General features: G+C 43.9%; 1 protein-coding gene across 2 annotated transcripts in view; it reads right to left on the bottom strand.

The window, feature by feature from the left end:
* Positions 1-12,863, bottom strand: part of HDAC5 (histone deacetylase 5) — a 165,412-nt gene extending 152,549 nt beyond the window's left edge. For both annotated transcript variants that reach the window (XM_060256660.1, XM_060256661.1), the window contains exon 1: positions 12,662-12,863. In XM_060256660.1, the coding sequence (XP_060112643.1) occupies positions 12,662-12,683 (22 nt within the window). In that variant the 5' untranslated portion in view covers positions 12,684-12,863. The remainder of the gene's footprint in view (positions 1-12,661) is intronic.
* Between the last annotated feature and the right edge of the window lie 566 nt (positions 12,864-13,429).

The following is a 13,429-nucleotide window of genomic DNA, read 5'->3' as shown; positions in this document are numbered from 1 at the left end:
AGCTAGCCCACACTAACTCAGCTTAGAGGGTACACTGGTGGTGAGTTCCACGTCTAAATGGCTGCTGTAAGAGGCAGAGCAAAACAATACTGCCCTCCTTCACTCTGCAAAATAACTGCAGAAGGGGAGCAGAAGGGAATGAAAGAAAGCTGGGGGTGGGGGAGAAAAAGATTGGGAAATACAAAGAAGGAATGCTTGAAGGGGGAATAGAACACAGTGACTAAGGAAACCCTGGGTGTTTAGACTTTCATTTGAATGAGGGCAGTCAATAATAAGCCATGCCTTATAATGATCCTTCCCACTTTCTGAAAAGCTTGAAGGGTGATAGGGGAAGTACTGTTAGGTACTGATCTTTACGCTCTTTCTGTCACTCCCTCTCAGTCACTCTAACAGAGCAATCTTAAGCAAAAGATGACCCCACTGACTTCAAAGAAGGGTGTCACTCCTCTTAGCATTGCATTGCAAGAGAAGAAGTAAGGATGCACCAGGACTACACCTATGGTTGATAAATGTGAGGAATCCAAGAAAGCTCTGCAACTTCTGAAAAAAACACAGATCCATCCTGAACGTTTTCTGATTGGGCAAAAGGACAGGCAGGATTACGGGAGACAATATGAACTCTACCAGTCCACAGCCACAAGGACAATGCTGACCACTATTCAGAGAGTTGACCAAGAGAATGGCTCAGATCAGACAGGATGAAGCCATGGTTTAACACAACTATGATTAGCATGACTGTTTGAATGCAGGTCACCCCACCAGCTATGGTTAGTTAGGGTATGACAAACTAGGGTTTCAAACCATGGCTTGATAGTTGTTTGTTAAATCACAGTTATCCTTAACTATGGTTTCATGTAATATATGAATGTGGATATCCTGGCTTTATCTTGGCCTGTCCCTGGGTACTGTTCTCACATGCTCTCTGTCTACAAAATCTCCTGGCCAGAGCAAAAGTGATTAAACCAGCATCTGCCAAGGCAATTCAGGATTTGAGTGACTGTGAATCCAATCCCAACTTCACAAACCAACCAGTGTTAAAATAAACCATGGGTCTGTGTTCTGTATGAACAGAGCCAAAATACCTGTATTTTACAATGAAAGGTGCCTGCAATATCAATTCAGAAAAAAACCCCCTAAGCTTTCCATTATCAAAAGTGTAGGAAATTGTTCTGACCATTATGCCACACTGGTTCTTAAAATGACCCTTAGGCAAAGGATTTAAAATTATGTGTAGGCACTGGGGTGTTTAATAGCAATAGAGGGGCACAAATAGGAAACTGTTCAAGAAAGCAGTGGGTGTTTTCACCCACATCACTAAAACTACCTTTGCGTTTCTCTTATTCTGTGAATGCAGTTTATGTGGGATGGTAAATGCTTTAAAAGAGAGGCACTTTAAAAGTCATTATTGCTCAATTCTAGCAAAGAAGGAAAAGAAAAAACCCTCCAGTCCAGTCCTATACAAAGTTAGGCACACATAAATCCAGGAAAATCACTGGGGGCAGGCATACCTAACTCCAAACAAGATCTGCTGCCTCAGGCTGAACTCACATGTGCTAATTAAAGTGTTTTTCAGCCTCTGTTGGTAGGAATGTGTGAAAGAATTGAGGAATGAGATACAAACATCCACCCTTAGACCGAAATCACATGTGCTTTTTAGAGAAACGTGTCATGGAAGATGACCCATAGCTGGGTCCAAAAAAGTCTGAAACTTTAAAATAAGCTGAAGGCAAGTGCAGTTATAATGTCACTACTGATGCAAAAACAAAACAACCGACAAAACTGGAAATCGTATTTTCATACTGAAACTATTTATAACACCACAGGGGCAGCTATTCCAGGCAGAGGAAGCAGCAGGCCAGAAGGACGGAAGTAGGAAATAAATATTGTAGTCACATCAATGAACTCCCTCTTCAGTTTCCCTCCACTCCGATCATATATGAAAACTTAAGGCCTAGAAACTTTTAAAAAGAAATGCCAGGCCACAGGGACACAATTTATATGCCATTTTAGCAAAAACCTCTAATCGACTTCCATGGTAGAGTCAGAATTCAAAACTAGAGCCAGATCCCAATATTCCAACCATTACACCTTGGTAAGAGACCTAGCCAGGAACCCAATGATGGTGAAGAAACTCTCCATGGAGAGGAAAAAGTCATACAGTAATCTCTCACAGTAACAACTGTAGGATGGACATGAGTGGGAAGTCACCACAAGGAAATGGCTAAAAGGTAAAGGTAGTCCCCTGTGCAAGTACCAGTCATTTCCAACTCTGGGGTGACATCGCATCACAATGTTTTCATGGCAGACTTTTTACAGGGTGGTTTGCCATTGCCCTCCCCAGTCATCCACACTTTCCTCCCAGCAAGCTGGGTACTCATTTTACCGACCTCAGAAAGATGGAAGGCTGTCGACCTTGTGCCGGCTATCTAAACCTAGCTTCCTCCAGGATCGAATTCAGGTCGTGAGCAGAGAGCTCGGACTGCAGTACTGCAGCTTTACCAATCTGCACCACGGGGCCACATAATGTCTAGAAGGTAGCTAATGGTATACAGACTAGTTCACAGTCGAGACGAACACATCTGTGTTGCAGTAAATACACAGAGTGGATTTCAGATACCATCACAACAACAAGCCTCATACATTTCCCATTCAAGCCTAATTAATTTCATTCAGAGTGGGCCACAGGCTGTGCATTTTAAAAAGGCAAATACATAATACTTTTTAGAGGAAGAGAGAGTGACATCCTCTTTGCACAGAAGAGGAGCCTGCATCATGATTACTGCAAGACATTCTAATTTGGATGTGCACGTAAGAAGTGTCTCTTTCAAGAAGATCTGGAAAAACAGATGGATAAATTGAGTGCTTAAATATTTTTTCTTCCTGAATGGGAAAATGGAGGAAAGGGCAGGCAGGCCTTAACTACTAAAATGTGGGGTGCCAATGCCAAGGCAAAAACTGGTTTAATTAAAAAAAATCCAGTCCTGCAAGCCCAACCACAGCAAGCCCAGCCACAGACCAATAGGTGCTGTTTGTAGGAGGAAGACTTTACTTTACTTTATTCGATTTATTCTGTACATACTCAGAAGCACTTTTATTATTCTTACTGTACTGAGATTATAAAGCAGATGCATGTGAGTGCAAGCAGGACTGTAGGCAAGTGCTGAGGGTAAAGTTCTGGCAATTCTTACACTAAATAGAGTGGGTTCTAGCAACAACACTAGTCCTCTATGGGTGACTTTACTTGTGTTGAAATCAACACCAGGTAGTGGGAGAGCAGGTAAGAGCATGCTAACCGATGCACAGAGGGCTACTAGCACATGAATAACAATGGCGGTTTGTAAGGCAGGTGAAATAGATGAATGCAACTACTGAGGGAGAGGCACAAACTGAATGGAAAATGTAATAACACAAATCTTCTGTAGTTACTAATTCAGCAGCAGAATTCCAAAGGCTCAGCAATCTCTCAGGCAGTTCAATTCTATGGCTTTCCTCCCTTGTGCAACAAACCCAGAACTAACCTTAGCTTCCATCTGCTAATAGCAAAATCTTCCATTTTAGTTCTCAAGATGTTCCATCAATTCCCCCAGAGCTGCAATCCTCTCCATTGCTGCCTGTTTTCCTCTTTTTCTTTCCAGCCTCTCTCCTCCCTCCCCTCTTTTCCAGGTCACAGTCAAGAGAGGCTGGGACTCTCCAGAAACAAAGTCCCCAGTTTGGCTCTTCCCATTACATCACTGCTGCTATGACACACTGAGGCCTGGCCCTGACAGCAGTTTCCAAAGTTGTGCTCTGCATTAAATTAAGTCTTGCAAATGGGAAGAATGTTGGTACCATATGGACAATAGTTAATTTCCAGCCTGCCTGGAAACCACACCCTATGGCCCAGAAACTCTGCCTTTTAATCCCAAATGTGTAAAAGATGACTGATGTTATTCACAAAAAAGCTGTTCTCTGTATATTTCAGAACACTTTTCTTTAGGATTACCTCAAATTATTTAGCAATTAGACCTGGAATTAAAAGCAGGTCCCAAGAACATGCCCTGATTTAAAATTAAGCCCTGCACTTCAATTATACAAAGAGTTTAGAACATGTCACGGAACCTAAAAAGCATATTTTCTCAGCTAATTTCACACCCTATAGTGAACACTTGTTATCTTTAAAAGATGCCTCTCATACTCCCAATATAGCCACACTTTGAAATATGCTTCTCATACTCCCAATATAGCCACACTTTCATATGAAAACTGTTTCATTTCCCTACATGCACTGTGGTGGCTCAGCCCCCAACACCTTTTGTTCAGTCACAACTGCAGTGCAAATGGGTAAAGGATCTGCCCAGACGAGTCAGGGGTTCTTTGTGGCTTGCACTCTAAATAGCATTTACTTTCAACAGAGAAAAAAAAATTAGAAGTAGATATGTTAATTTTTTGCAGCAAAATGACAGTGTCATGGCTCCTTCAAGACAAACAGATGTATTGTGGTCTTACAAGCCTATGCTTTCAGGCACTCTTGTTCTTAGAAGGAGAATCCCCCAAACTCAAGCCTGCTTTCAGACAGTCTGCCCTGGACTCTGATATTGTTTTATGTTTTTATTTATTATGTATTTATATATTTTTTATGTCTCTGGTTTATATCAATACTGGGTTTTATGTGACTTTTGTGGAATGTAAGCCGCCCTGAGCCTGAGTGGGGAAGGCGGGATATAAGCTGAATGAATGAATGAATGAATGAATGAATGAATGAATGAATGAACAAATTAAATATATATTGCAGGGCTCACACTGACAGAGCAGTACACAACCAGGGAGAAACAGAGTGTGAATTCATTACGTGGCCTTTGGCAAAACTGGCTGTTGTACTGTCTTCAATGTATTTGTCTTTCACAACACTGTATGTTTAAAATGGTTCATAGTTTTTAACAATAAACAGGTAGGTGCTCAGTACAGGGGCCTTATTAAATAGCTGAAGCATGTGAGAGTGGAAGTGCTTTCCAAGTTTCATTTGGTGTTCCTTCAATGCTCCTTCCTTCCAGATCAATGTTTTGTTGTTTTTATGTCTTTGTAATTATTTTATCTCTGTTTTTAATTGTTTTAAGGATGTGTGGTTTTGAGGGGAAGGATTGTAATGGTTTTAAAATATAACGATGCTTTAAACTGTTGTGTATATTTTAACTTGTTATCTCCCTTGGTGGTCCTTGTGAGGGCTGAAAGGTGGGATACAAATTTTGTAAAATAAATAAATATATATGTGATTACTACAATTACTATATGATTGCGAGGCTCAATTCTCACTGTGATTGAGTGCAGGTTTAGGGGACAGGAAACAGGTAAAGCATCTCAGGCTAACTCACTTTGTGGCATGGCCAGTTAAAGGGGTCAGGTGTTAGGTAGAAGAAGAGTATAGCCCACTTTTCTCTTCCTTAAGGAGTTTCAAAACAGCTTACAACTGCCTTCCCTTCACCACCCCACAACTAGGGTTGCCACTCCCCAGGTCCAAATGGAGGATCCTCCACTTTGGGGGGCTTTTCCCCACCCCCAAAGGGCAACATCCCTGACATGATGACATCACACAGAAGTGACATCATCACGCTGAGGATGTTCTGGTTTGAGGGCAATTTTACCATAGTTTTGGACTCAAACCAGAGCATCCCCCATGCGACATCTCTGATGTCATGACATCACTCACATGTGATGTCACAGCATCAGCAACACTGCTGTTTGGGATTCAGTGCACCCCCCTCCCAGAAGGCTCCCTCCCCATGCTGGCAAGAGGAAAGGACCTGGCAACCCTACCCACCACTGACACCCTGGGAATGTGAGGTAGGTGGGGCCGAGAGAGTTGAGAAAATTGTAACTGGCTTAAGGTCACCCAGAAGGGTTCTTATTAGAGGAGTTGGGAATCAAACCCTGTTCTCCAGATTAGAGTCCACCACACTTAAGCACTATACCATGTTGTAGGTAAAATGAAAGATTGTTGGAAAGCAGCTGTCAGTCACAGTAGACAATACTGATCTTGATAAATAAATGGTCCAACTCAGGAAAAGTAATTTCATGTACTATGGGCTTGACAGCAGAGAATCTGCTTTGCAAGCAAGATGTCTCAGGTTCAATCTGCATCACCTCCAGTTTAAAGGATCAGGTAGCGGGCAATGATGTGAATTACCTCCACTTCAGACTGGGGTGAGCCGCTGCCTACCAGTGTAGACAATAGTGACTCTGACAGACCAACTATATGTGTCTGACTCAGTAAAAGGCATCTTCATGTGTTCACTTCCCAGACGAAGATGATATTGGATTTATATCCCGCCCTCCACTCCAAAGAGTCTCAGAGCAGCTCACAATCTCCTTTACCTTTAGGCTTCCCAGTCCCCAGGTCCCAGCGGGGGATTCCCCGGTTTTACAGGCTTTCCCCCGCCCCCAGCCAGCTGGCCGGCGGGGGAAGCTCCTCCCACACAGCCACCCTGTACCTCTGGATCTTGGGCAGGACCTGCAAACAGGTTCAGTTTTAAAATGTGTGTGTGCTTTTAAACTGGAGCAGGAAGTACTTCATGGGGAAGGGTTAGCAACAGCAGACCTCGTGAGAGTGCAGCCCCTCTGTTTGTTTTGCTTTCCTTTCAGACAAGTGAGTGTGTGTGTAAAAGAGCAGCCTAGCCCCTGTATTTTCCAGATCTTGTTGTGGAGGCACCAGAGACTCTTGCTTTGTTCTACTGCTTCAGACCAACACAGCTGCCCACTTGCACCAGAGACAGTTAAGCATGTGTGTGAGTGAGAGAGAGAAAACGGGGGGGAAGGGAGGGAACTCTATTATTCCCTATGGAGACATTCTCATAGGAAATAATGGAGAATTGATCGGCGGGTATCTGGGGCTCTGGGGGGGGCCCTGTTTTTTGAGGTAGAGGCACCATATTTGCAGCATAGCATTCAGTATCTCTCCCCGAAATACCCCCCAAGTTTCAAAAAGATTGGACCAGGGGGTCCAATTCTATGAGCCCCAAAAGAAGGTGCCCCTATCCTTCATTATTTCCTAAGGAGGGAAGGGATTTAAAAGATGTGTGGTCCCTTTAAATGTGATGGCCAGAACTCTTGAAGTTCAATTATGCTTGTCACACCCTTGCTCCTGGCTCCACCCCAATGTCTCCTGGCTCCACCCCCAAAGTCCCCAGATATTTCTTGATTGGACTTGGCAACCCTATTTACCTTCCTCTCCCACAACAGACACCCTGTGAGGTGGGTGGGGCTGGAGAGGGCTCTCATAGCAGCTGCCCTTTCAAGGACAACCTCTGCCAGAGCTATGGCTGACCCAAGACCATGCCAGCAGGTGCAAGTGGAGGAGGGTGGAATCAAACCCGGTTCTCCCAGAAACTTGTAAATGCCAAGACAAAACAAGCCCTGTAGCTATTACACCAATGGTCCATTTTCAACAGCAGATTTTTTTTAAAGGCAGGGAAGTGCATTTTTACAGCAGTGTAAATGCTGATGTCATACACCAACCCATTGTTTATACCATAAAAGAAACCTTTGGTGGAGAGTACAGGAGAGGAAGAAACAAAAGAGGAATATCCCCTCTTCACCTGAACATTTCTCAATGCACTGGTTAGGCCCAGAAGGCTCAGCAGCGACAAAAGCAGCCGCATTCTGGATGCAGCTTTTGTGAAGGGGCTTTGCTCTCAGCTCAAGCTGAAGCTGCCAGAAATGAGGCGTTGCCATGGAGACCATTAAACTGCCATCTCACACCTCTCGGCATTTGTTGGTAGCTTTTAAATATGGGTATTAGACAGATTCAAATAGAAACCAAGCTCGCAGCACCTCTGCTACACAGGAACTAACAGGGAAAAAGGAGGACATCTTAAGAGACTTCAGGTTGGGTCTAGGCCCAGCTATTTCAGCAGAATAGAGGTTCAGCTCTGGAGCACTGCCAGGAACAAAACAGTGCCCTCTTAACATGTGCAAAATTGCCTTTGCCCTACATGCACCTGCCACAATCAACCTTCACATATTTTGGATAAATGAGGGCACGACTGCTAGGTGATGTTTTCCTTTCTAAATGTTATAGCCCACCCCCCACCCCCCCAAAAATGTACTTAGTAAAAGACCTTTAACATGAAAGTCTGAAGGAGTTCTCAAATATAATAATTCATCAGCTGTGTAAATTGGACATTCACTTCTCTCGGGTAAAAAAGGCTCTAGAATGTTTCTAGTTGAGGCACTTTGGGGATTGTTTCTGCTGGCTGGGAAACTAAAGCCTCTGGCTGAAAAAAAATAGAAACTTTGGTCCCATGGTAGCCTGATACATCTTATGACTTGAAGATAATGAACTCCAAGAACTTTCAGTAGAATGAATAATGTTCCCCTAAATGTAGCTCCCCTATGATGGCCCTATGGAGGCCCATTATAATATATTGATCTAAAGTAGCAACTTCATCGACCTTTTAAAATTTCTTCATAAGGGGCTAGAAACTTATTTTTTCTTTAAAAGGGAAGTAAATCCAAGATGTTTAATACTTTAAGAGCGTTAGCCCAATTCTTGCCTCTTATTTTTGGTATGGTAGCATGTGCATGAACCATTGTCTACACAGAAACCCGCTCCAAGCACTTAAATCCAGGGCCGGATCTAGTGGGGGCAGAGGGGGGTGCTTGCCCCGGGCCCTACTGGAGGGTGGGGCGCCAAATTAGGTATGGAGTCCATTCTATTCTATGAGCCCATAAGGTAGAATGAGCCCATAAAGGGGCACCATTTTTTAATTTTGCCCCCCCTCAAAAAACATGTAGATTCGGTCCTGCTTAAATCAATGGAATTAGCCTACCAAAGGTCTCAGGCTGGAACCTTTTAAAGTTATAACATCAATCTACATGGGATTGTTAGCAAAGATTATTAGGCCCAATTTAAAGAGGACAACAACAACAGGAAGAGTCTACCCCTGTGACTTGGCACATCCCAGGCACCCTATTTAAACTGACTACCCTACACACAGTCTTGCAATGCCACTGGGCTAACAAATGCTATTGGGCTATGGATTTCTGGTGCTGACAACTCTATATACACCCTGATGCAGGACCCAAATTAAATGTGATGCTCTTCTTGCCCACCAATATGGTGTTTAAATCTGGTCCCTGAATGCACAACTAGAAGAAATTATTATACGCAAGCAAATTCTGCAGACCCAAGCAGCAGAAATTACTAACCCCACGGTGACCAGTTTTATGGCTCCCAAAGGAAGCCTAGGTATCTCCCCCTTTTTGCTTTTCAGTATTTGTTCCAGTTCTAAGTATATTTCCTACTCACAGAATTTGAACGGTGTGGAAAGCCATCAAGTCCAACTCTCCGCGACGAGGCAGGGCTATCCCAGATGGACAGATAAAAACACCCTCCTTGAGCAACCACCAGAATTATTTCTTGCCATAGCTTCAATGTGCTTTGCTGTGAGCTGGTATGGAAGGCGAGAAGCTTAATTACATCCTATATGGATGCCCTCCTATCTGCCCAGGTGCGTGCATGCACAGGCATGACTGTGCATGAAAGGAAATATCAGGTCAGCTTGAATCAGCCCCGGAAGATTTCTGACAGCAACTAAGAAATACGTACCTACCACTTACAGAATGCAAATTAAACTGAATTTAAGAAATTTATATTTAGCCATTTCCACTCTTCACACACAGTCAAAGTCGCAACTTAAAATGCAAGGGAAAATATAATTTATCTGTTTATTTAAAACATTCATTAGCTGCCTTTCCATGCTACAGAACTGAAGGCGACTTACAATGTAGATAAAAAAATAATTATAAAAAACACATTTAAAGCCACAGTTCAAAATCTCCAATTAGGACTGCCAATAAATTAAAACTAAGTTAGTAAAATGCAGTCCTAAATAAAATTGTCTTCTACTGCCTCCTAGACAGCAGGTGCACTAGGCACTATTCCCTGTGGAGCTTGTTCCACAATTGTGGGGCTGCCACTGAAAAGGCCCTTTCTCATGTACTCACCAAACAAGCTTTTTTGATTGGTGGGACAGTCAGGAGGGCCTCTCCTTATGATCTTAATTCTCAGGAAGCAATTTATAGGAAAAAATGGTCCTTCAGATACCCCAGTCCCAAGCCATGTAGAGCTTTAAAGGACAAAATCAACACCTTGAATTTGCTTAGGAGCTGATCAGTGTACAGACCAAACAATAAAATGAACAAAACAACACATATATAAATGCAATAAAAAGCAGACAGTAGCACAAAGCTGCTTTAGACCTGAACCTTGACAAAAGGCTTGGTGGAAAGAAGCCACCATTTTCCTACCTCCAAAAACAAAAGAGGGAAGACAACACCTTTGTCTATATATGTACATGGCATTGTTTCACACTGAGTGCCCAAATCATTGTTACAACATTTGATGCAATGGCAGGTGTTACTGGGATGCACCTTTAAATAAAATTCCCAGTCTTAAACCGATGAGACAGGATAAAATAAATGGTCAATTAGATAGATGTACTATCTATCCTAAACTGCTCCTAACGTTCTCTGTGATTAACTCCATTCCCAAAATTCTGCATTGCTACATTCACACTTGCAGTTCATCTCTAGTTTACTGCTAGAATTGTCTGTTGGATCTGTGCCACCCGCAGTCTGGTTCACACTTAGACCAGCAACAGAATACTGTTAAATTACTCTGAAAGACTCATTAATATTTCACTGCCGTTTCCTCTGAAGTGCTTGAAAGAGACAGAAGTCATTGGGCTTAGATTGAGTATAATGCTTCTTAGGGCTGCACTGTGTGAGAATCATTCAGGAGTCAAAGGGAAATTTTCTGTCCTCTAGGACAGAAGGAATTGGGTAGAGCAGTACTTCCCAACCTGTGGGTCTGGACCAAAAAGTGAGTTGCAAAACCCCTGAATGTAGGTCGTGGCCAGCCCTCAGCAACGGCCACCCCTGCCCTTTCCATTGCTCTCTTCTGTGTTTTGTAAATCAAGACCTTTGAAAACAGAATCTTTCACGTCAGGTACTTTTTCTTCATTGCACATATATTTTGATCAAGTAAAATATCTCCTGATAGTTACTAGACTGACTTTTGTAGAATCTCGGGATTAGAGGGAGTAATGGAGAAGGCTAGGGTGGTCAAAAGCTGGAACGTAACCTCCATATGCAAAGGCTGTGTATGTCAGAATGCTGCTTGCCTGGGGTTCATAGTGGGGGCAGCTGTGCCTATTGTGTGGTGTTTGTTGGTTTCTCCAAAATGCTTGGCTAGCCACTGTTGGAACTGGAATGCTGAGCTCAAGTGTCCAGGTCATAGTTTGCCTAGGGTGCCAAAAAAAAAACACCTTAGGCCAGCTTTGAATTGGTCACCATACCGAAAAAGTTGGGAACCGCTGGAGTGCAGCATCCTTCCAAAAGGCGGAATCCTGCCTCCCTTGCTTATCACACAGGGATTAATGCATGGCCATTTTTTTTCCCCCGAGCAGAGAAGAACAGCTCATGGAATTGGCACCGCAGACAATACAAGTGATTTTGTTGCCACTGAAGCTACCCCTAATGTAAAGCTATTGCTATTTGGAAAAGGCAGGTGCAAACCAAGCCTAAGAAAGATTCCCACCACAAAAGAACTTCCTCTATCAGAGAAAGCCTCTCTCTATCAGCAACTCACTTCCCATGGGAGGAAGTCTTTCTCCCTGGAAAACTTAGCAGAAGTCACAGGATCCAAAGCCCTGTCAATTGAGTGAAGCCCGCAGAGCAGAACTTCCACATCTCCCCCCCTCCTGCTGCATCCCACTGATCCCCCTAAAATTTTTGCTCCTAAAGGGGCAGTGTTTTTCCAACAGTTCTCTCATTAGTCTCCCCTCCAACTATATTTGGAAGAAAGGAAACAGAGGGTATCAATATGTTTCTTTCCTCCTTTCTTAGGGTCTGGAAGAATATCCCCATTTCTGTAATGAGGCAAGGCTGGGGGTCTAGAAAACTGTTCCTCTGCCCAGGCCTGGCAGCCATTGCAAGTCGCAAAAGAATTCCATGATTCTTTAGGGTGGCAAAAAGGCACAGAAAGAAGAAACAGCAGAAATGGGGGCACCTCCAGAGTGGCAGCCTTGACTACACAATGTCATATAAATTACCATTCCTACTGACAACAGCCCCCCTCCCTCCCTGGCCATTTCAGCTGTGTGGCCTTCTCACACAACTGAATGTTCCTTCATTGGGAGGGAGGGAGGGAGGGAAGGAGGAAGGCAATGAATTCAGTGAAGACCCATCAGAAAAGTTGCTGCCATGGTAGCAGATGGACAAATGACAGGAGCCAGGCCTGCTTTCCCATGTGAGCAGCAAGACTGGTAAACAGGAGAAAGCTGAAAGCAGCAGGTGGTGACTGGCGATGGGAAAGCAAGCGAAGGACTCCATCAATGCCCTCTTCAAAACTGCCCATCAGATTTCACTGGCTTTAAGCTAGTAAACAGACAAAGCGTGTGTCGTGGACCCCAATGTTCCACCGAGTGAAAAAGATGGGGTACCATGTGGATGCTGGAGATCCTGCACCTTCATCAAGCGGCTTTTCCAAGCATACATGCAAGGTACAGTTTCAGAGGCACAGCAAGCAAAACCCATCCACTTCTCTGGTCCAAATGGCTGGAGGCAAGGAAGGAGCACCACTGTCATGTCACTCCTCCCAACGTCACCTTCCCTGCCCCTCATCTACCTGATTCATTCTTGGAGTTCATGTTGTCCTTGTTGGTAGGTGGCTGCTTGCCGAAAGTTCAGGAAGGAGCTGTTAGAAGAGCGAGGCCTCCAGCGGTGTTTGCGTGGGGGGTGGGGACTGATGGCAAAGATGGTCAGATGCTGTTCGGCCAACACAGCTGGGACATCCCTTGTGTCAAGAGAGGAAATCCTTTTAAGGAACCCTATGATTAAAAGAAAGAGAGAAAGATCAGTATCGGACCTTGTAAGAACAGCTGGCTGCTCGCGACTGAACAGTTAAAATGCACAAAAGCTGTCTTATATTGAGTCAGAATATTAGCTCATCTAGTTAGTATCCTTTACTCTGCAGCTCCAATGTTCCTTTCCCAACAACCTGAAATTGATGAACTGCAGGTGACAGGAATTGGATGGGGGACTTTTTGCATACAAAGGATGCAATTTTGGCACTGAGCTGCAGAAGAGTCACTTAAGTTAAACTTTAAACCCCTTTTCTGGGATCACACCACAGTGGCAGCCCAATCTTTCCATTAAACCCCTTTTGTAGTGTCGCACCACGGTGGTGGCCCAATCTCTCCATTCTATCCTTTAGGCCCATAGGATAGAATGGACTCCATTATGGCACAGGGGCAGGAGATCTTTTCCCTGCTTTTGCACTCCAGGAGTGTAAAATTGGGAGAAATACCCAATTCCTCACCCCTGGATCGCCGGCACTCTAGGCCAGGGGTAGCCAACAGTAGCTCTCCAGATATTTCTTGCCTACAACTCCCAT

This window comes from Heteronotia binoei, chromosome 15, assembly GCF_032191835.1.
Source record: "Heteronotia binoei isolate CCM8104 ecotype False Entrance Well chromosome 15, APGP_CSIRO_Hbin_v1, whole genome shotgun sequence".
In the NCBI taxonomy this organism is placed as follows: Eukaryota; Metazoa; Chordata; class Lepidosauria; order Squamata; family Gekkonidae; genus Heteronotia; species Heteronotia binoei.
This window is presented reverse-complemented; position numbering and strand designations above follow the sequence as displayed.